Source organism: Hyperolius riggenbachi, chromosome 11, assembly GCF_040937935.1.
Source record: "Hyperolius riggenbachi isolate aHypRig1 chromosome 11, aHypRig1.pri, whole genome shotgun sequence".
In the NCBI taxonomy this organism is placed as follows: domain Eukaryota; kingdom Metazoa; phylum Chordata; class Amphibia; order Anura; family Hyperoliidae; genus Hyperolius; species Hyperolius riggenbachi.
In genome coordinates this window covers 218,298,109-218,321,867 of record NC_090656.1, presented here as the reverse complement: position 1 = coordinate 218,321,867, position 23,759 = coordinate 218,298,109, and the positions used below count along the sequence as shown (strand labels likewise).

The window sequence follows — 23,759 nt, the reverse complement described above, 5'->3', positions numbered from 1 at the left end:
GACAATGGTAGGGACTAGATTGTAAGCCCCTCTGAGGGACAGTTAGTGACAAGACAATATACTTTGTACAGCGCTGCGTAATATGTCGGCGCTATATAAATACTTGAAGAAATAAAATAAATATGATGAAAAATGATCTCCTAGGAGAAAAGGTTACATTGAATAAAGGCCTGTGTGTCTTTACAAAGATCCTTTTTGAAATTGTTGCCCAAAACAATCTCTAAAGATTATTTAGAGCAAAAATATATATGAAAAAAGTTAAGAGTGGACCTAAACTCTTGCACAGGACAGAAGGAAAACAGAGAAATCCACCCTGCATTTATTTAGAGAGTTTAGCCTGTCTAATTCCCCCTCATTTGTGACTCATCACACTTGTAATTTGATCTCTCAACTGTGTCAGCTGGCTGCCCCGGCAGAGCAGCTTATTTGTAAACACAGGATGTTAACTCTTTATCTGCTTCCATTATATTAGGAGGTAGACTATGCAGCTTTATTGCAGCATTTATATCAGCTGCAACAAAGAAATGTTTTTATTCTTTAAAGGTTATTATGCTGTTGCTTATCTTTTACAGCAGAGAGGAAGTTCTGAGTTCCGGTCCACTTTAAAGAGTGCACACGTTTTTATTGTTTGGGAGTTTTCTATGAAAGCGTTAAGCCTTGCTTTTGACCACCAGGTGGCAGTAGTGACATTTATGTTTGGAGTTGGCAGATTCCACCTCATTACACCCTGAATCATTTGCCAGGAATACATACATGCAATTCTCTACATTGTTTTTCTCCTATTTAAAAGTATATAAGCCACCAGACACGCTTAATTTATAGGATTTCCATGTGACGTCTCGTGTTCATGTCATGTGACAGCAGGTGATGCACAAAAATTACACCAGGGCAGGGGTAAGGGTGTATACACACATCCAATTTTAATTGGCCAATTTCTCCACTTCTATGTAGTATGTGAGCTTACCCTACACAATCTGTTTATACTGTATTATTCAAACTCTGTTGGGCCTCATACTAAGGGCTCGTTTCCACTGTTGCGGTGCGGAATCGCCTGGATTCCACGGCTGATGAAATCGCATGCGGATGCGATTCCCCATGCGTTTTTTGCCGCGAATTCGCATGCGAATTTGCATAGGTGAGGGTATATGCGATTTTAACCATGTCACTGCCTGTGTGAATTTACATCGGTACCTATGCGAATTCGCGGTAAAAAACGCATGGGGAAAACGCATGCGATTTCCCTACTAAATACATTGCATGCGATTCGCATGCATTCCACTCTCAGGCGAATTCGTTGGCTCTTTTGTGCGTTTTTTCACCGCTCAAAAAAAACGCACATCACCAACGCAACAGTGGAAACAGGCCCATCCACTTGCATACCATGTGCGAATCCGCATGCGCTGGACGCATGCGGATTCACGATAGTGGAAACGAGCCCTCAATGGAGGTGGTAAACTTGGCCAATCAAGATTGGACAGGTGTACGCACCTTAAAGAGACACTGAAGTGGGGAAAAAATTTTAAAAAAAAAAATGATATAATGAATTGGTTGTGTGGTACAAATAATTACTAGAACATTAGTAGCAAAGAAAATATTCTCATATTTTTATTTTCAGTTATAAAGTGTTTTTTATAACATTGCATCATTCTCTAATATTTGCAGTTTATCACACTAATCATTTGCATTCTTAATGATTTTACAGAGCAGGCTGGTGAACTATTGACCTGTCCTCTGGAGAGAAAAGGAAATTACAGTGACTGACACTTGAGATAATAAGCTTCAGAAGACAGAGCTCTCTGCGACTTTGAAAGTCGTGGAGCTCAATAGCTCTTTTGCATAGATAACAACTTAAACGGTTGACAAGCCCTGGTTGAGCATATTTATGAGTACGCCGCCAGTCAGCCTAGTGACGTAAAATACTATTCCCCCTCCGAGTCGCAGCAATTCGGGCTCCGTTGATCGCCAGAACCAGAATTACAGACACGCAGGCGCGAACTATAGCATCGTGGATATCAGACACCATGTGGCCGCCTCCAAGCATCAAAATGATCCAATTTGCTTGTTCCTGGCTTGCACATGCACAGTAGCCCGGACCCAATTGGGCTAGTTTTTTTCTGCCAAAGTCTGAGTGGGTCCGTGCACAGGTGTAGCGCGTGGCCACTACGCCTGTTCTCGTACTTAAAGCGGAATATAACCCTGCATTTCAACTTTGCTCTAAAACATTATTTACAGTATATTATATGCAACCAGCATTTTTTTTTTACTAGACCAGCATTGGAAGGGTTACACAGGGCTTTAAAGTTCCTGGAGATTTCTGCAGACATCCGAAGCTGAAATAGATACATTTTGTTTACATAAATGTATCTAAGTGTTGAATGTGACTCATCTCCCTGACTGAGAAGGAGTTTGGAGGACAGCCAAAGAGTGTGTAACATTTATCAATAGATACATGTAACTAAATAGAATGTATCTATCTGAACTTCTGCATATCTCTCCATGGAACTTTAAACCTCTGTGTTTAACCCTTCCAATGCTGGTCTAGTAAAAAAAATGCTTTTTGCATATAATATGCTGTAAATAATATTTTAGAGCAAAGTTGAAATGCAGGGTTATATTCCGCTTTAAGTGCAGCTGAGGGGGCCTCTAGAGAGGATTCAAGGCTTCCTTAAAACCTTACAGCTTTGGTTTAAAAGGAAATACATATGGCAGCCTCCATATAGCGGTCCTTTTAGGATGCCTTTAGTCTTCGTTTGACTTGATCGTCAGCAACCCGATCTGATGAGCCCCTTTCCTTTTTTAACAAGTATTTGCATTGTGGTCAAATTTTCCGCTCACCACTGCAGACGAGCGCTGCTGAAAACAACCACTGGAATCTGCAGGGGTAAACATGGAAAGCCCTGGGCTGTTTTCTAGCTTTTTGTTGAACTGGACTTTGCATCTTTGTCGCGTTACTTAAAACAAACCTGCAGCGGACACGGCAGCAGCGAACACACACCTATCAGGGATTGCCTGGCAGGGAGCAGCGCTGCAGCCACTCAGGGACAACGCCCTGCGATACCGTTACGCAGTCTGGCAGCCGCCCGAGTCACAGAGCCCGCCGCTCAGGAAGGGAAAGGAGAGATCACATGTCTGCAGCAGCCAAAGGTTTATTTATTCACAGCTATGGTTTATGTAAGCTATAGAGAGACCTCACTCCAGACCACAGGGGAGGCCAAACTCAAAACAAAAGAAAAGTACAAAGTTCAACTGTACAAAAACAGCTGCTGCTATAATTGCCGATTCATGAGTGACATTCTTGTTCCGGTGATTTGCAAAATATTAGTGAACAAGGTCTACTAAGGTAAAGGAACAGCGAGGTCGGCACTAAATGTGCCATTGGTCAGAAATTGAGGTCATCCGGTAAACAGCTGTGCCTCCGCTAAATCAGGCAATGGATACAAGGTTTAGGGCAGTTTCACACTGGGGCGGTGCTATGCGGTTATTTTACCGCACTGCACCACAGGGCAATGAAAGTCTAGCGCAGTGATGGCTAACCTTGGCACTCCAGCTGTGACAAAACTTCAAATCCCATCATGCCTCTGCCTCCCCGAGTTATGCTTAGAGCTGTCAGTGTATTGCAATGCCTCATGGGACTTGTAGTTCCACCGCAGCTGGAGTGCCAAGTTTAGCCATCACTGGTCTATAGGGTGTTTAGTACTGCCGCAGTACGGCACGATGCAACGGAAGTGACTTTTTGGCGCACGGACAGATCTAAGTTACGGCAGACAATCCTCAGTCTGAACCCAATCCTTAGACTTGAAAGATCCAGGCACCAGATCGCTTCCAGCAGTAAATCCCCTCTTTACTTCATCCTCATTGATACAGACATACAACATGGTGTGGACAGCCTCCACATTTTCAAAATACTGTCTATCTCACCTTCTGCATCAGGGCCCCACACTAATAAGCATTAGGGGCAGTCACACATAAGTACCAATTATCAAAGGCAAAGTGCGACAGCCCGGGGATACCAATGTATCAAACCTTTATTGTAACAAATATACAGTATATGTGCACAACTAGGCATGCTCCCCTTAACAACAATTAAAATTAACCTGCGGAGCGCTCCACTCACATAACCCAGCACCCAACACACACCTCAACCACACTGGTACCAGAGTTGCTATTTCAACTCAACAATGCTCGCCATTCAGAAATCTCGATTACAAAGGAATGGTGTGGACCGCCTGACAGCCGTTTCGCAGGTCTCATCCGCTTTGTCAGAGACCTGCGAAATGGCTGTGTTATATGCCTGTATTTTGGAGGATCACGGCGTGCGATCGCGGTGGAAGACGAAGATCTACATCCCTGGGACTGCAAGTCTGTCAGTGTGTAGATTTACTGCAAGCGAGGTGAGAGGGATTTGAAGGCTGACATATTAATGTCCTTTTAAACAAGGCAGATTGCCCGGCTGTCCCGCGGATCCTCTGCCTGATGTTTCTGACTTAAAGAGGAACTCCAGTGAAAATAATGTAATATAAAAAGTGCTTAAAGAGAACCCGAGGTGGGTTTGAAGAATGTGATCTGCATACAGAGGCTGGATCTGCCTATACAGCCCAGCCTCTGTTGCTATGCCAAACCCCCCTAAGGTCCCCCTGCACTCTGCAATCCCTCATAAATCACAGCCACGCTGCTGACAAACAGCTTGTCAGAGCTGGCTGTGTTTATCTCTATAGTGTCAGTCTGCTGCTCTCCCCGCCTCCTGCAGAACTTCAGTCCCCGCCTGCTTCCCTTCCCTCCCTGCTGATTGGAGGGAAGGGATGGGGGCAGGGACCGGAGCTATGCAGGAGGCGGGGGAGCAGCTGAGACTGACACTACAGATGTAAACACAGCCTCACAACATGGCTGTGATTTATGAGGGATTGCAGAGTGCAGGGGACCTTAGGGGGGTTTGGGATAGCAACAGAGGCTGGGCTGTATAGGCAGATCCATCCTCTGTATGCAGATAATATTCTTTAAACACACCTCGGGTTCTCTTTAATTTTGCCAATAATTATGTATAAAATGATTTAGTCAGTGTTTGCCCATTGTTAAATCTTTCCTCTCCCTGATTCACATTCTGACATTTAACACATGGTGACATTTTTACTGCTGACAGGTGATGTCACTGGAAGGAGATGCTGCTTGCTTTGTTGGCAGTTGGAAACAGCTGTTATTTCCCACAATGCAACAAGGCTCCCACAGTGTGATGTCAGGACCTCAGTGCTGTGAGGTGCTGACATCACACTGTGGGAGTAGTTTCACCACAAAATCAGCCATACAGAGCCCCCGATGATCCGTTTGAGAAAAGGAAAATATTTCTCATGGGAAAGGGGGTATCAGCTACTGACTGGGATGAAGTTCAATTCTTGGTCATGGTTTCTCCACAAAGGGGAACCTGAACCGAGTAAAATTATTTAAAATAAACACGTGATGTACCTGCAAATGAATGTTACATACTTACCTCACTGTCCATTCCTCTCAGAAGCTCACCATTTTCTTCTGACAATGATCCTTTCCAGTTCTGACAAGATTTTGTCAGAACTGAAATATAGCAGTTGCTGTCAGTTATACATGAGTTGCTGTCAGTTATCGCTGAAAGGACAACTAATGAGCAAGGTAATACTGTCCATGTTTCCCTATGGGTCAAGTGGGAGATGTTACAGTTTAACAGTTTGCGGACTTGGAAGCTGTTATGGATAATGGCCATTTTTAAAATGGAGGACAGAGAATTCCATCGATCACAGTGGACAAACAGGATGCAGGAGAGGAGAAAGAGATTGATGAGTAGACTACACAGGAGGTAAGTATGAGGAGCGCATGCTTATTAACTTAATTTTCAGTTCAGGTTTGCTTTAAGTCTGACTGGATAAGCCACATGCTTGTTTTAGGTGTGTGATTCAGACATTTTGTATGGCAGAAAGATCAGTAGGACTGTCAGGCAATGGATATTATTTAAAAGGAAAAAAAATACGGCAGAGAGAAGCCAACTTTCTGGACCTCCGTCTCTTGGCTTCAGTGCCAGAGGTAAGCTTAAATTCTCATACGGTAGTATCACACCGAGGCGTTCATTTGCACATCCTGCAAAAGCTGCATGGGAACAGAAGGGAGGGGCAAGGTTGCATCCTACTTTGTTCCAAAGGAGCTCTGGAAACAGGCACACGGGCCACAGGACTAGCACTTTCACGTCAGGAGAACATACTTTCTGGGCTGTGTGCGCGGCGTACAAGAAACATCACACACCCGCCTGTAAATTATGTATGCATTTTATACAAGACGGGAGGAGCGCTCCGTAGTGCGATACCTTTTAATGTTCAAAAAAATGCGCAATAGAAATGCACTTACTAGATACATGTGGTAAGCAGGCATTTGGTTTGGCTTATAGCCCAGAAGAAAAACAACGTCCCCTCCTGGAAACAAGGCTGCAGTGGCCAGCGGCAGCGGGGGTCCAGATGGAAGGTGAACACCAGGTGTCTCCTATGGGGTGACTGTGTGAAGGTAACATCAAGACGCGTTTCGGGGTATCCACGCCTTCGTCAGTCAACCTGTCAACCACTGCAGCCTCAGGTTGTTTCCAGGAGGGGACGTTGTTTTTCTTCTGGGCTATAAGCCAAACCGAATGCCTGCTTACCACATGTATCTAGTAAGTGCATTTTTATTGCACATTTTTTTAACTAATTAAAAGGTATCACACTACGGAGCGCTCCTCCCGTCTTGTCTTTTCTCCCAGTAGTTCGCTCACAGCCGAGTGCCTAAGGAGCTGCTAGAGTGCGATCGAGGCCTGGTCCTTACCGGCCGCCGCCATCCCGTAGTAGCACAAGATTACACATCTCTTTTCTTATGCATTTTATACATTCTTTTTAACTTTATTTTACTTACGATTTTTTTCTCCGCATCTTTACTGTGATCGTCCATGTAGGATAGGATGAAGTCGATCCTGCGTATGCCATCGCGGAAGAAGATGGAGTCTTTGCTCTGGTGGCGTCCATTTACCTGTGGAAATAAAACAGGAATCGGTGATATGGTCGTGGAAAGCGACAGCCGGAGACGGAGCAACCTTCGAGCTTTAGTAAGCAGAAAGGTGCAGACAAAAGTTTATAAAAAGCAATTAAAAGTCATCCAACGTGCAAACGATACGGAAACCACTCACATGCTTATTCCATAATGCAGTGATGATTGGTGGATCTGCTGTAACCCAGGGAAACTAGAGCTCACCTGGTTTCAATTCAGAGCAGGAACAAGATTTTTAATTTGCTGTAATGTGTTAAAGTGGAATTACAGTCTGCCATAACATTCAATAAAGCCTCGTTTTCCTACTCTTTATTGCTCATACAGTTGTTTTACTTGTTATTGTCCCAAAGTAATGTCATCTGTGAAAAATGCCCTCCAGCTCAAAGGACAACAGGGCTGGGAAATGCCATTTCAAAGCATCTCATATCAAATCCATTCAAAAAAAGCTTTGCTCTGGCCACACTGGGGCCAAACTGCAAATGGCCAGCCAGAGCTTCCAGAGCTCTGGATCAATGGTTTCGACGAGGACTTGGAGAGCCTCTGGAGGGTGCAGAGGCTTCCTCCTACAGTATGTGTTTTTTTCTCTTTTCAAAAGTCACAGGTTTACTTTAAAGGTGATGAGAACTGCGATATAATTGCAATGGTACTGAAAAGTTTTTCTTAAAATTAATATAAAAAATATTAACCTGTTGCCGACCGCGTCAAGCCGATGGGCATGGCGGCAACCCCAGGACCGCCTAACGCTGATCGGTGTAAAGTCCTGGGGCTTCAGTTTGCAGGCGATCGTGCGCAGGCTGCGGAGCTCCACCTTCAGTCTCCCAGCGGCGATCACCGCTCGCAGACTGTTAGACGGCGCTGCGATCTAAAGCAGTGCTGTACTGGGGACAGCCGTGTGACACAGAAGCGATCTGCTGTAATAGGCTGAAGGCTATCACAGCCGATCGCTGTGATAGGCAGACAGGAGAGGGGGGAGGGAGGGGAATTTAAATAATAAAAAAATTATAATAATAATACAATAAATATTTAAAATAAACAAACAAACCTGGAGGCGATCAGACCCCGCCAACAGAGAGCTCTGTTGGTGGGGAGAAAGGGGGGGGGATCACTTATGTGCTGTGTCGTGCGGCCCTGCAGCTTGGCCTTAAAGGGAACCAGAGAGGAACGGGCTGAAAAAAAAAGAACAAGCCTTTATACATACCTGGGGCTTCTTCCAGCCCCATAAGCCTGGATCGCTCCCACGCCGCCATCCTCCGCTTCCTGGAACCGCCGTTACCGGGCCCGTCACTTCCGGCGGACGCGGCCAATTGTCCGCATCACAGGGGCTCCCTCCATACATGTACGCATGCGGCTGCACAGCAGGCAGCCTCATGCGTACTTGTATAGAAGGAGCTCCGTGTGATGCGGCGAATCGGCCGCGTCCGCCGGCCGACTAGCGGCAATGACGGGACCCGGTACCGGCGGATCCAGGCAGCAGAGGACGGCGGCGTGGGAGCGATCCGTGCCTATGGGGCTGGAGGAAGCCCCAGGTATATATTAAAGCTTCCCCCCAACCTCTCTGGTTCCCTTTAAAACTGCAGTGACCTATTTAACAAAAAATGGCCTGGTCTTTAGGGAGGGGGGGGGGGGGGGGGGCTTTAAGCCTGTGGACCTGTCCTGAAGAGGTTAAACACAAAAAACTAGATATGTTTGCACATTAACCCTTTAGCAGACAAGTAAAGTAAAACATTATTTGGCTGCAGGGGTTCATTTTTTTTCTGCTGCTGGGGAAGTGTGCCTTCCCTAGCCTGGTAGGTAGGGAATGTGGTGGCAAGAAGCTTTCATACACACCTGTCTAATCGACTGGATCGGCTTCTTCCTCCACCACGGCGGAGTGTAATCCCAACTTGTCTTCTTGGTTCCGATCACATGATATGACGTTCTCAGGAGACCATGTCAGCGTTGTAATGTCATGTGATCGGATGTGACCGGGACCCAGAAGACCTGCCGGAAGTTCAGAGCCGCCGATGGAGGAAAAGAAGCCATGAAACAGGTTAATATAACGGCTTACTGCCACCCACTCGTTTAAATGCACTAATCCAGGTTTTCTCAACCAGGGTTCCCTGAGTACTCTGCAGGGGTTCCTTGGGATTTTCCCCCATCGTGGGGGGGGGGGGGGGGGGAAGTATAACAGAACTCATTGTAATAGGGGCATAGGGGGTACTGTAAAATGAAACACTAAATTGGGGGTCAGAATAATAATGAGCACATTTAAAAAACTAGGAGACAGTATAATAAGTGGCAGTGTAATAGGGAGTCGTGAAAAACAATCTCATCTATTTTTAAGACCATGCCTCCTGCAAAATAAATGCAGGGGTTCCTCAAGTTCAAAAAATTGTTTGCAGGGGTTCCTTGAGATTTAAAAGTTATTTTCAGGGTTCCTCCGGGGTAAAAAGGTTGAGAAAGGCTGCCCTAATCAGTGCATCAACAGCTTTCAACTACACTGAGCATTTGGATAGAGGTGTGAGATCCAGAGGACCTTTTCATGTCTCTAATGTAATGCAGCGTACACACAATTGATGGCCCGTACACACTCTTGACAGATGTCGCCCGAAGGGGCAAACACTGTACAGTTGGTGGCAAAGCTATCAGCTCAGCTGAGTTGATCCGCCTGGCGGCCGCTGGTTGGGGGTCTCTGTGCGCACACGGGATTATCAGCTGAGGCAGCCACTATAGCTGTCTTTAACCTAGCTTGAGTACAGGGCTTTCAAAGTGTCCCGCCCTGTTACCAGAGCACATATCAGTAGGTGTCATGTTATCTACTCCACTGTCTCATGGGGAGGGGTCATCATCTAACCATTTAAAGAGTGGACGCACAGATCATAGGCTAGTCCTGGGCGTATATTTGGTGTCGGCGCAGGGCTTTTTGGCACGGGGTGAGAGGAATGATGGCTCACCCTGATGCTGCACAAACTTGGGGTGGCGCTAAATACTATTCTCCCTCCGAGTCGTAGCAACCCGGAAGGAGACGCAATTCGGGGTCCAGCAATCGCCAGATAGCCGCGGCAAGCTTTGGCGCTACTTGGCACTCCCCAAAAAGCCCTGCCGTGCAGTTCTGGCTCATTATATAACCTGTGACGGTCATGTGATATGCAGGAGAGGCGAGAGGTGGACAGGATGAATTAGTCATCTTACAAATGAGTCTGGACAGAGTCCAGCGTCCTCAGAATACACAATGGTGGTAACACAACACCTCCAGCGCCACCAACATCACGGAGACCATGAATAATGCATTTCCTAACTCCATTCCACACACCCAACCGGCGCTGCCAACCTCACACCGCCGCCTGCTGCCAGCTCAATAATTACTTAGAGGGATCTCCGCGGCCACGTACGGAAAGTGTGAGTAATGTCAACACATCCACCTAGGAACCGGCCGCCCTGCCAAGACGGGATGAATGCGGCGGTTAAACGAATTCAGGAATCGAAGTATAAACATGTGGGAGGGGCGAGCTAATAACAGGTAAAAACAGGGATTTCAAAGAAAGAAGAGGTAAATTGCTGCAAGCGTCAAACACACAGGAGCAGCTTCTTCTCTTAGGATAGGTTCACAGTGGTCAGTTGCATAACGGATGGGTTATAATGACTGTGATCTGCAATGGAGACTGGACATAAGAGTTTAATACAAAGCCTACATGTAGAGAGTTAGAATAACGCGATCAGTTACAACGCAGTACTGAAGATCTGTATGGGCAGGGAGTTGACATTCTGTATCGCAGCTGGGCACTGTAAACTAGCCTAAGGCCCCATTCACACTTAGAAACGCAAAACGTCGGAGATTTTTTCCGGCGTTTTGCAGGAGTGATTTTTACGCAATTTCACGCAGAAAAAAAAAAATCACTGAACAATGCAGCGATTTTGCCACGATCGCGTTTAGCGCTTCTATTAGCACTGAAATGCGATCGCCGGGAAAATCGCCTGAAAATGGTGCGGGCGACGAGTTTGCGGTTCGCGTTTTTGGGCAATTTGTGGCGATTAGCGCAAATCGCCCAAGTAAGAATGGGCACATAGGGTTTCATTACGGTAACGCTAAAAAAAAACAACAAAAAAAAACGAAAAAAATCGCAAAATCGCGGCAAAACGCTCCACTGTGAATGGGGCCTTAAGGAGGTAGCCCTGCTTAAAGTGTACCTGAGATGTCGGATTAAAAAGAATTGATACTTACCCAGTGATTCCCCCAGCCCTTGTCGTCAGGGTGCCTCTGTTCAGCCGCAATCACTCCAGGTAATCTGGCTCAGTTGCGCCAGTCGGCTCTTCAGCGCATGCGCGGAAGTGCATATGGGACACAGAGGCAAGTTCCTTGCTCTCACCTATGCCTCTGTGTCCCCTCTGTGCTGCTCTCAGCCCTCCTGCGCCGCGACTGAAATTGATAACATGCAGCTTGTTGGCAATCTAAGAGGTTAAGGAGCATCCTTTGCAGGAGAGGCACTCCTGCAAATACGCCCCCCTGTGGGAGTTAGGAACGCCTCCTCCCTGCTCTTATTGGCCCTTCACTGTGTTATCCCATCCCTACCCCGCCTTTCTGAGTTCTGTAGTACTCTGATGGGATCACAGAGTTATGCAACGTTGTGACCCCTGAAAGTGAAACTAAGGCATTAAAGGCTTCAGGAGTATCGGGGAGCAGCAGTGATGTATGTTACCTGATCCAGCCAGAGCTGGGACAAGGTCCTCCAGCACCCAAGGCTGAGACACCAAAGTGCGCCCCCCCCATCCCTCCCACCCCAGCCGTCACACACTGATTGCTATTAGACTAAGAGGGCCACAGGGCTCACAACCTCCCCAACACCTTAATATCTAGTTATCTGGCCTGCAGTCACTGCTATGTATCCCCTTTTCTTATTTCTTTCTGCTTCAAACACAATTAGGAATGACAGCTGAATGAATTGTGCGCCCCCTCCTACACTGCGCCCTGAGGCTGGAGCCTCTCCAGCCTATGTCTCGGCCCGGCTCTGGATCCAGCTAAACAACGAGTCCCGCCCCCCCCCCCCCCCCCCCCTAATCAGGTAGTATTTTATTTGTACATAACGCCGCCTTGGCTTCTCTTTGAAGGTCTGTCCGGTTGGAACGACCCCCAATGCCTGAGCAATACCGGTCGCAATGTTATTTTTACCCCGACTGATTAAAAGAGGCTTACTGCAAATGGGTGGCTGCGCATGCCTGCCCTCGCCGCCAGTAGCTTGCACAGAACACTCCTGCCCGCAGGAGCGAGACAGGAGAGCGTGCGCAGCTGCACTGCCCCGACTGCATGAAGATACCGGGACCCCTTACGGAAAATTGAGGAGGCAGAGGATGGTGGGGCACTCTGGAGGAAACTCCAGGTAAGTATGAATTTTTTTTTTTAATACTGTATAAATCTCTGGTACACTTTAAAGCCGCTCTGCTATTTGCCCTCCCTCCACTGCAACAGAACACATCGCTAGCCTCAAGGCTAGGAATGTGTTTGTACAGCAGTGTTTCCTGAATTTTCGCCTGGGGGATGGTTTCCTGATCCCTGATGGGTGACGAGTACTTAGCTTTAGTGTAAGGGGAACTCTGTGGTACAGCTGTGCTTTCCATGCTTACATAAAAACAAGCTGAAGTTTCCCTTTAACCATCTAGTGACCGCAATCCTTCACAAAGGAAGTGGAAGGCTGGTTTGGTGACATCGTTATTAATAACCAAACATCTGTGTAACACGTTCTGGGGAATGTGCTCTCCGCAGAGTCTGCACAACCTCACATCCTGGAGAGCGGAGGCTTCAGCCAATCTGCAGCACATGCTTATCAGAGAATCTGGGTCAGCTGTGAGGAGCTCTGGTGTGAAGAGTTTAAATACCTTAATAATCCTTCCAGGCAAGTTTGACTACAGAAGAGTTTTACTCCAAACACAACATTCCATTAAAGTGGACCTGAACTCAGAACTTCCTCTCTGCTCTGAAAGATACGCAACAGCATAATAACCTTAACCGGATTAAGATGTGGAATGCATTGCCACAGGAAGTCGTTATGGCAAACTCTATACGTGCATTTAAAGGGGGCTTGGATGCTTTCCTTGCGTTGAAAGACATCCATGGCAACAATTACTAGGTAATGCCTAATGATGTTGATCCAGGGATTTTATCTGATTGCCATCTGGAGTCGGGAAGGAATTTTTCCCTTTTGGGGCTAATTGGACCATGCCTTGTAAGGGGTTTTCGCTTTCCTCTGGATCAACAGGGATATGTGAGGGAGCAGGCTGGTGTTGTACTTTGTTTTCTGGTTGAACTCGATGGACGTATGTCTTTTTTCAACCAAAATAACTATGTAACTATGTAACCTCTAAAGAAAAACATTTGTTACAGCTGATACAAATCCTGCAATAAATCTGCAGTGTGTCTACATAGGGTTAACATCCTGCGTTTACCAATTAGCTGCTCTGCTGTGGCGGAGGAGATTCATGAGCTGACATCACATTACGGTGGTGATTAGTCACAGATGAGGGGGAATTAGACAGGCTGCACTCTCTAAATACATACAGGATGCATTTCTATTTTCCTTCTGTCTTGTGCAAGAGTTCAGGTCCACTTTAAAGGGAACCCGAGACGATCAAATAAAGTTTTACACATACCTGGGGCTTTCTGCAGCCCCCTACCCACTGAGTAGTCCCTCGTCATCCCCCTTCACTGCCTGCAGCCTCTGCAATCCGGCCCGGTAACTGCGGGAGTTGGGGGCTTACTGCGTATGCGTGGCCCGGCCTGCGCAGTACGCTTCCAGTCGTAGGAGCGAGACGGGGGAGTGCCCTCGGCTGCACTGCTCCTGCGCAGTCTGGCTCGACTAGCGGAATTACCGGGCCAGATTGCGGAGGCTGCAGGCGGCAGAGGAATGCGACAAGGGAGTGAACAGGCTGGAGGAAGCCCCAGGTACGTATAAAACTTTTTTCCCTTCATTTCAGGTACACTTTAAGTCTGATCTGAGCACTATTAATTATCTTATTGCCCAAAGAGACACCCCATCGGACCTCCAAGCCCCGCAGGAAAATGTAAAAGCAACGTAAAGTAAGGCCACGTTCATGTTACCAAACGCAGATGGCCGTGCGATCGGAACGCAATGCGTACGAACTCACGCCATTTGCGTTTGCATGCGTTGCGTGGCTGATACCCATTCACTGTAGTGAATGGGTCAGCTGCGCGTTTCAGGAAAAATGCGTGCAGCATGCGTTCGCTGACCGCACTGGTCCGGAACGCATGCAGTGTGACAGTGCAGTCTGATGTCGTGCATGTCTGCCTCCTGCACACGTTCCCGAAATACAGACGGCAACATGTGCAATGTGAACGGGGCCTAAGAGGTGTATTTCCTTTTAATCAACACCAGTTTCCTGGCAGTCCTGCAGATCATTCTGGCATCAGTAGTGCCTGAATCACACACCTGAAACAAGCATACAGCTAATCGGGTGTAAACTTTGTCAGAAACACCTGATCTGCATGCTTGTTCGGGGTCTATGGCTACAAGTATTGGAGCCAGAGGATCATCAGCACAGCCTGGGAACTGGTATTGTTTAATATTAAATATGTTAGCCTCCATATTCTAAATACATTACGCGACCGACAAACACAAATTGTAATCCTGCATGACCCTCGTAAATTCAACAAGAGTGAACTTGGCCTAAATGACGAGTGCTTTTTTCCTTACTTATATTGCAGGACGGCACTCACTCATGTGCTGCTCATCTGCTCTCCCCCCCTCTCCATAGAGCAGCACACGGTGCTCAGCTACAGCGTACATTCACAGAACTGAGCAGTGATCATTGTGGGTGACTGTATAGGATTGTGTGTCTGAAGCAAAACATGCTAAACAGCATATTAACCTTTTCTGGTTAGAGAGTCTCAACGCAGAAGATCAAGGCATGCACAAAAACCACAGCCAGTAGTTAAAACAATTATAAATACAACAAACTGCACTTGCAAGACCACCAAACCTAAAATGCTACATTCAGCAGAAACATTCACCCACGTCTTGTATACTCAATGTATGAGGCATGGTTTAAAAAAAAGCCATAGCAAAATAAGTCTATAAGAAATGAGGTCAGGTGACCCATTCCCCCGAAGTCTTCCAGCATTTTGGAGGGGGGGCATAACCTCACAACATAGTATTGATCATTTCTATGGACCCAGGAAAGGAGTCTCTGAGACCAAAGCAAAGGCTGCTTGAAGGTGCTGTCAGGTGCTAGCAGCTCACATAGGACTGGCCAGGTCAGGTGACTGCTATTTCTCCAATACCTAAAAGGTATTTAGAGGTTTCTTTTTTAAGCTATTGCTAGACAAGCCACAACAATGAAGCAAAATATGCTTTATATGCTTAAAGGGAAGGTCCAGGGTAATTAAAAATCAAAAATTTACTTACTTCGGGCTTCCTTCAGACGTCCTGTGCCCTCGCCGTAGCTCCGGTGGCTCCCAGTCCCCTCCAGTGCAGATGGCGACCTCGCCAGGTCAGCATTTTCCTTCGCTCCAGCGTGTGGCTCACAGAGTCGCACTGACATCATTCGTGCTGAACTGCGCAGACACAAAACTACTGCCCCTTCGCAGTACAGTCCGGATGATGTCAGTGCGACAGAGCCGCTCGCATAGGCATAGTGGGCATATTGGGCTGGAGGGGACCCTGGGCCACCGGAGCTGCGGCTAAGGCACAGGACGGCTGCAAGGGGCTGGAGGAAGCCCCGGGTAGGTGGATTTTTTAAAAAAAAATTACAGGTCCTTGGATGTGTCCTCTAAGAGGGATTGCATAAGTCCAAAAACTAAAGTCGTGCCGATGGAGACCCCCCTTAAATTTAGCTTCACCCCTCACAGGATTTTACACACACAAACACTTTAATCAGCAGTTTAGATTTGGCGGTCGTCGAGCACACCTGATCAAACCACAGCACAAGCAGTCTCCGTTTACCCTCAGACGACTCCTCAGGAACAGCCCGTGCTTGCGCCATTTCTGTGAAGCGATGAGGAGAATTTTACAATTTATCTCTCCAACCATGAAAGTTGCACCCCTAAGGGCCCCTCCCATCCCATCTGCTGCTTCTGACTTGCGTGGCCGGACGCCTATGTCCGCCTTTCCACAGGAACTCTGGTGGTGGGACCTCTAAATTTAACTTCTCTCATCTGACATGGCCAATGTAATGACGGGGACTGCGGGCAGCATGGTGGCGTAGTGGATAGCACTCTTACCTTGCAGTGCTGAGTCCCTGGTCTGAAACCCAGGCAGGGTGCTATCTGCACAGAGTTTGTATGTCCTCCCCGTGTCTGGGTGGGTTTCCTCCGCCACTCTGGTTTTCTCTCACATCCCAAAAACATGCAGATAAGTTAATTGGTTTCCCCGTAAAATTGGCCTTAGATATATATGTTACGGCCAGAACCCGAAGTGTGGCCACTTCTAGTTCTGGCCGGCCACTTCGGGTTCTGGCCGGCCAATGTGCGAAGTGGCCGCAGCGCAGCGGCCAATGTTAGGAATGGAATGTTTCCTTTGATTATTAATGTAGTTTTCCGGCCGTCTCTGGCCGCAAATGTAGCAAAACAGTTAGTTCATTTAATTAAATGAAGCTGGCGGCAATGTAGAAGGATGAAGCCGCCCGGCTTCTGCTCCGCCTCCTCTCCTCCGCCCCTGCCTCTCTCTCCTCCCCGATACTGGCAGCGGGGGACATGCGTGTCCCCTCCAGAGTCGTTCGTCGCGGCAGGCAATCCTGTCGTTCTTCCCTGCAGAGCGGGTGCCGGCAGAAGCAATGTCTGCAGCCTCCCCGCTCTGCTTTCCTGCCGCCACGAACGACTCTCGGGGACACGCGTGTCCCCGCCGGCTGCCCGAAGAAGAGAGAGAGAGGCAGGGGCGGAGGAGAGGAGGCGGAGCCGCCAGCTCGTCAGTCGTTCGTGGCGGCAGGAAAGCAGAGCGGGGAGGCTGCAGACATTGCTTCTGCCGGCACCCGCTCTGCAGGGAAGAACGACAGGATTGCCTGCCGCGACGAACGACTCTGGAGGGGACACGCATGTCCCCCGCTGCCAGTATCGGGGAGGAGAGAGAGGCAGGGGCGGAGGAGAGGAGGCGGAGCAGAAGCCGGGCGGCTTCATCCATCTACATTGCCGCCAGCTTCATTTAATTAAATGAACTAACTGTTTTGCTACATTTGCGGCCAGAGACGGCCGGAAAACTACATTAATAATCAAAGGAAACATTCCATTCCTAACATTGGCCGCTGCGCTGCGGCCACTTCGCACATTGGCCGGCCAGAACCCGAAGTGGCCGCCCAGAACTAGAAGTGGCCACACTTCGGGTTCTGGCCGTAACATATATATTAGACATAAGACTATAGTAGGGATTAGATTGTGAGCTCCTCTGAAGGACAGTTAAGTGACATGACTATCTATCTATCTATCTATCTATCTATCTATCTATCTATCCTGTAAAGCGCTGCAGAAGATGTTGGCGCTATATAAAAAATAATAATAATGGGGTCTCATATCCCTGGTAGGTTTTTAGGTAAAGCAGTCATTACTGTATTTTTAGATCTCGTTACCCTGAGGGTCACTCCTAAAGGTGCCCACTAACGGTACAATTTTTTCACCAAGTGCGATCTTTCGATGCGATTTTTACGATTGCATTGTACAGAAAATGCGCCATTTATGAAGGCAATCGATAATGACCGATTATTTGGTCGATCGCTAAATAGGACCACATTGATCCAAAAGTTGGAATTAATGATCGAATTTGAAGAAAGAAACGTTCAGTAAATGTGAACATTCAAAAATTGCCTCCAGATTACTTACAATCATTCAAATCACATCAAAATAACGCATTTAGTGAAAAATTGTACCGTTAACGGGCACCTAAAGCTTGATTCCTATATAGGCCTCGATTCATAAAAGGCTGTGCGACAACAAAGTTAGGTCGTTAGAATACCGCATTCAGGATTTTAGACTTTTGTCTTTCAATTCATAAAAAAATTCACAGCTGCGGTAGAAGTTCAATAATTTACCGAAGCCCATTGACAAAAACCTGTTTGGTAACAGCAGAGCAGTGTGGAGCCGTCTCTGTGTTGTTCCAAGCTGTTCCGTGCAGTGAGGGCATTACAATAGTAAGAGGCATCCCAACATCCCATTAGAACAGGGGTCTCAAACTCGCGGCCCGCGGGCCATTTGCGGCCCTCGTTACATTGATTTGCGGCCCGCGCCGGCAAGACGCTGAAGCGAACTACTTTTGTTCGCTTCAGTGCTCCCATAGTTAATCCGCCTGTCCCCGCCGCAAAATGAGGGCTACAGAGCCCCCTATTCCCCCGGGGGGCAATTCGCCTGCATTTCCTGGAAGGGGCAGAGCTTTCAGCTTCAGCTCTGCCCCTCCTGACGTCAATCGCGGCGGATCGCCGCCTCTGCCCGCCCCTCTGTGAAGGAAGAGTGAGAGGGGCGGGCAGAGGCGGCGATCCGCCGCGATTGACGTCAGGAGGGGCAGAGCTGAAGCTGAAAGCTCTGCCCCTTCCAGGAAATACCGGACAGACTGCCCCCCGGGGGAATTGGGGGCTCTGCAGCCAGGGGCGGCACCACGCTGGGGCTTACCCAGGCTTCAGCTCCGGCTGGCGCATCATTAGCCCCTATTGAAGCCCCCCAGAAGCTCAGCTAGACAGCCAGGCAGGACTCGGAACTTAAGTCGGAACTCAGACGAGACAAGGTGGGTGCAGGGTGCGGTGGGTAGGTGGGTGGGTGTCCTCCTGACTCCTGTCCTGTAGCCAGCCAACTTCCAAATTGTTTTTTGCCCTCCTGTGCTGAGCGGCCTAGCAGCACCAGCAGCAGGCACCACCACCACCCACCATCAGGTCTGCCTGACTGAGTGAGCACTCCCCTGGACTGGTAACGCTGTCTCTTATGTGCATTTACTGGGGTAACGCTGTCTGTCATGATGTGCATTTACTTCATATTTTTTTTATGCAACTACATTAGTTAGCCCCGCCCACATGATGTCATGACCACGCCCATTTTGCGGCCCAGCCTCATTCTGATTTTGCCTCCTGCGGCCCCCAGGTAAATTGAGTTTGAGACCCCTGCATTAGAATGTGCATGTTTGTTATACTGCCTCTGCTTCCTCTGAATCTGTCCATTAGTCTTTCTTAACATTTTATTCAATTGTAACAGCTTAGATAAACTCCAAGAAATTTTAAATATGCCTTGCTTAGGGGATTTCCCCACTAGTTCCTCCGCATCTTCAAACAGGAACCTAAAACTTTACGGCCAAAGGACTCCGGGGGAGCCTCTTTTGTCCGTTCTCTCTGCTCGCTGCCTGGGGGGTAGAAAAGCTTGTCCCTCCCAAGAAGTCTTCCCAGCCTATCAACATCCGATCAGTGGGACTTGCAGGAGACGGGGGCTGTTTCTATTGGTTCTGCTCCTGTCAGCCATAGATCTTTCTGCTTCTGCGAGTCATGGCTGGTTCCCCACAGTCTCAGTCTCTGCACTGATTACGCCACATCAGAGCTGCCGGCAAGGTTTCTGGGCTTTACCGCATGTTGTAGTCTTTATAAATTGACATTTACTGACATGTGTTGAGGTGTTTACCGCACAAGTCGGTAATTTTCCTCACTGCTCGGTAAATTCAGCTTGCCAGCCTTGATGAATTGACATTTTCCTTAGTACTCAGTAAAATCAGCTGTTTTCTGCATTACCAAATGCGGTAATGCTTTATGAATTTATGAATTATAAGCTAATTATCCTATTTTGGTGGTTATAAAATCGTTATGCAATTGTCAACTCTACACTTATATAATATAGTAAAATTTACCATCATTTATGACCCCCTCCTCCCCCCACATGCTGCTGTTCTTCAGCTTTGAAACAGGTTTTTTTGGTTTATTTGTTCAAGCTTTATTTGTTCGGACACAATCTCTCTTTTCTCGTGCCTGCTGCATATCGTATTTCATCTTCTTTAGAACAATGGCACTAGGTCCTTCTTTCCTTACCTCTACAACCTTATGTAAGGCAGTCAGACACAGTAAAGAACTCCATAAAAATGGCTGCCAGGGCCTGCTGATGGAGACAACGCTATAATGCTAGGTACACACGATGCAATTTTCTGACAGATTTACTGTCAGATCAACTATTTCCAACATGTCCGATCTGAACGGAAATTTGTTAGAAAAATCGATTGGAAATCAGAATCGGACATGTTGGAAATAATCGATCTGACAGTAAATCTGTCAGAAAATTGCATCATGTGCACCTAGCTTTAGATTTTCTATAGTATAGGTCAGCGCTGGGCAAACTACGGTCCGCGGGCCGGATTAGGCTCGCTTGCGCTGTCACACCAGCACACCGATAGGCGGGCAGATCCCCCTCCTTCCCTGCAGAGTTCCGAGCGGGCGGCGGGGGATTTGAAACTTCCCTTCAATTACCGCTTCTCACATTGCGTCTCCATGGTTACAGGGCGTGATGCGCCAGCGTATTACGCTGGCACGTCCTGACATCACATCATGTGACGTCTTGTTGCAATGGAGACGCGATGCGAGAAGCAGTAATTGAAGGCGAGTTTCAAATCCCCCGCCGCCCGCTCGGAACTCTGCAAACTCTGAATGCCCAGCCCTGTTATAGGTACTCTGGGATAACTCCATATCAGCCTGGCGAAGCGGATGGCGACAGAACCAAAGATACCCTATGAGAAAATGGATGGTCTCCGTTCTCACTAGGCTGCTTGTGGTGTACGTTTGCAAAATACTCACCTGCCACGGTCTATACAGGTCCCTGCATGCTAAAAATGCCATTATACCCAGAGCCGGGACAAGGTCCTCCAGCACCCAAGGCTGAGACACCAAAGTGCGCTCCTCCATCTCCCCCACCCCAGCCGTCACACACTGACTGCTATTAGACTAAGAGGCACCCCATGGCTCCCAACACCTTAATAACTAGTTATCTGGCTTGAGTCACTGCCATGTATCCAGGGCCGGATTTGCACATTTTACTGCCCAAGGCCACTGTCACCAGCCGCCCCCTATTCGGTATAGGTAGGAAGATGACCCCTCCCCCTTCCCTCCAGTATTGGTAGCCAGATAACCCCTCCCCCTTTCCCTCCAGTATTGGTAGCCAGATAACCCCTTTCCCTCCAGTATTGGTAGCCAGATAACCCCTCCCCCTTTCCCTCCAGTATTGGTAGCCAGATAACCCCTTTCCCTCCAGTATTGGTAGCCAGATAACCCCTCCCCCTTTCCCTCCAGTATTGGTAGCCAGATAACCCCTTTCCCTCCAGTATAGGTAGCCAGATGACTCCCGTAATCTCTCCTTTTCCCACCCCCCTTCCGTACAGGTAGCCAGCTCACCTTCACACTGTAGCAGCAATCAGTGTCACTCATTTCTCCACTCGTCTCCAGTGCAGAAGCTTCCTCTTCCCTTCTGTCTCCAATGATGCCCAAGGCCATAGCTGCCGGCCACAATGCAAATGTGCACAGAGAGCAAGATGGCTGCTGCACAGGCGGCTAGCAGCAGAGTACTTGCCTGATCTCCCTGCATTGCAGCTTTTGCAAAGTTACAAATATTGCACCAGTTTAGTCTGCTGCTTTGGTGCCCTCGCTCCTGTGGTGCCCTAGGCCATGGCCTAAATCCGGCCCTGCATGTATCCCCTTTTCTTATTTCTCTCTGCTTCAAACACAATAGGGGAATGATAGCTGAGTGAGTTGTGCGCCCCCTCCTACACTGCGCCCTGAGGCTCGAGCCTCTCTAGTCTCTGCCCTGAGTATACCGATCCCAGAGCCCCATCAGAAGCCTCAGGCTACAATTGGTTTGCAATAGACCAATGGAAATCATTCCTCCCCAGGGAGCATTCGCTTTGGTTTTCTGAGCAGTGGGCTAATGAAAATCCTCCCTGGTGCTCTGTGAGGTTTCCCATGGATCGTTTGCAAACAGATGACAGGCTGATGCTTCGGAGATCGGTATACAAGTGTTTCCAGCGTGCAGGGGCCCGAATGGACGGGGCAGCATCAGCGGAGGAACGCTGCGACAGATAGCGATCGGGTGGCAACACGAAACGGAAGAGAAACATGACCAGTGTAACAAACTGATCCACTCAGGCTCGGGTGCTGTGTCGTCCCGCGTTACTCTTAGGTGCCGCTTCCCTGCTGTAGTCTATGGAGACTTGCGCAGCTCACGCGATGCGGCGCGGTGCGCCAGAAGTATCCAAACCACCTCAATGCAGTGCAATGCACATCTCTATTATTAAGTTTGCGACCGGCCTCAAACAGAAAACTGATCAGTTTTTCATCTTGTACAGTGTGAACCCACCCTAAAAGACAACCTGTCAGTCTGTAACTGGTATACAGATCTTCGGACTGGCACCAGGGGGCGACAGAGGACACCGTTCAGCTGATGGAGCAGTCTGAGATGCACGCAGAGACATGCAGTGATATCTGTACATTCCTGGAATATTTCTCTCTGAGAACTGCCTGCTTTCTGAAGGATCAGATACTGCAGGAATGTCACTGAGAAAGCAGGACCATGGACAGACAATCCCACTTCTGACAGTGTGTACAGTGCAGCACTGCCATACAGGGGTGCGATATCTGAGTCCGCTAGAATAGAAGCGCACCTGAAGGGTTAAAAAATAAGTTACATACCTCATTAGCAGGAATCCTCTGGATCAGGGCTGTCCAACTGGCGGCTCGCAGGCCGAATGTGGCCCAGGGCCATTATTTTTTGTGTCAGGCCCCTTCCTCTGGCATGCCTATCTTTTGTTTGCGCTTGGCTCTGTCCCTCAAAGCCAGGACATTGATGCTCTGCCCCCTGCAGTCGAAAAATCCGGTGCTAGACAACCCCCCTGCTCATGAAGTTGGACAGCACTGCTCTATAGGTACCAGAGGCTTTCCCGGTCCTCCTGCAGTCCACTAATCCAGCGTAGGACCCTCTTTACCTAATCAACAAAAAGTTGAGTTGAGTAGGTTTCTTTTGGCCGTGAGAGAATTCAAATGGAAGCCTCTGGCTGGTCCAGAGTCTTCCTGGATCCTCGTCAAGTCCTCTGTTCCAGTGTAGCTTCCCTCTTCATATTGTGACCATGCTCTCGGCTTTAGATGAGCGCATGCATACTAAGCATGAGCGAGTATGGTTTGTGCAAGCCCAATAGAATGAAGCCATTTGCGCATGGCTTTGCATGAGCACTTTGTTCTACTGGGTATGTGCAGACCCGACTCGCACATGCCCAGTACAGATGCGCTCATGATCCATGGCCAGGAGGGAGGCCAGAAGGAACCTATTCTACACTGAGTTAAAATGGTAAAGAGAGTCCCTATAATGGATTTAACAGTTTGTTTATTTTTTGCTTTGTTTAATACATTTCAGAATGTAAATCAGAAAAAGTACAGATCGTACAATAGGCAAACACTAACTAAATCATTTAGAAGTGAATATTAAAAAAAAAAGGGAAAAAAGGATTGTATTCATTATGTTATTTTGATTACAGTTGCTTTTTTCAAAATGCCTTTTTAATTTTAAAGATATGAATGCAGCAGGAAGTAGTTTTATTATCGTCTGTGTCCCCACTGTGGTATTTGTCATCACTTCCTGTGCCGTTACTGGGGACAGGAAGCGGCTGGATCATCCCACCAGTTGTGACACAGCAATACAAAAAACGTTCAGACTCGAGATTCACTTTCAGAATCCTTTCTGCAGAAGTTACTCCATCAAAATCAGATTGGTTCCTTTTTAAAGTCGCTCAGGCACATATTTTAGCTGTGAGGAGTCA

The 23,759-nt window shown here is 47.9% G+C and overlaps 1 protein-coding gene and 1 long non-coding RNA gene across 14 annotated transcripts in view; one reads left to right on the top strand and one right to left on the bottom strand.

Annotated features, from left to right (window-relative positions):
* ANO5 (anoctamin 5) overlaps positions 1-23,759 on the bottom strand; it is a 182,354-nt gene that overhangs the window by 99,805 nt on the left and 58,790 nt on the right. For 11 of the 13 annotated variants that reach the window (XR_011024731.1, XR_011024730.1, XM_068260357.1 and 8 more), the window contains one exon: positions 6,898-7,011. Coding sequence is in view for 11 of the 13 variants with exons in the window: in XM_068260357.1 (XP_068116458.1) it covers positions 6,898-7,011 (114 nt within the window). In the remaining 2 variants the exon portion in view is untranslated. Of the gene's footprint in view, positions 1-6,897; positions 7,012-15,959; positions 16,002-23,759 lie in introns of all 13 variants that reach the window. The other 2 variants (XM_068260352.1, XM_068260353.1) reach the window with 1 other exon arrangement.
* Positions 2,976-7,339, top strand: LOC137538280 (uncharacterized). The gene is made up of 2 exons (XR_011024733.1): positions 2,976-3,144; positions 6,938-7,339. It is a non-coding gene; the product is annotated as an uncharacterized lncRNA (long non-coding RNA).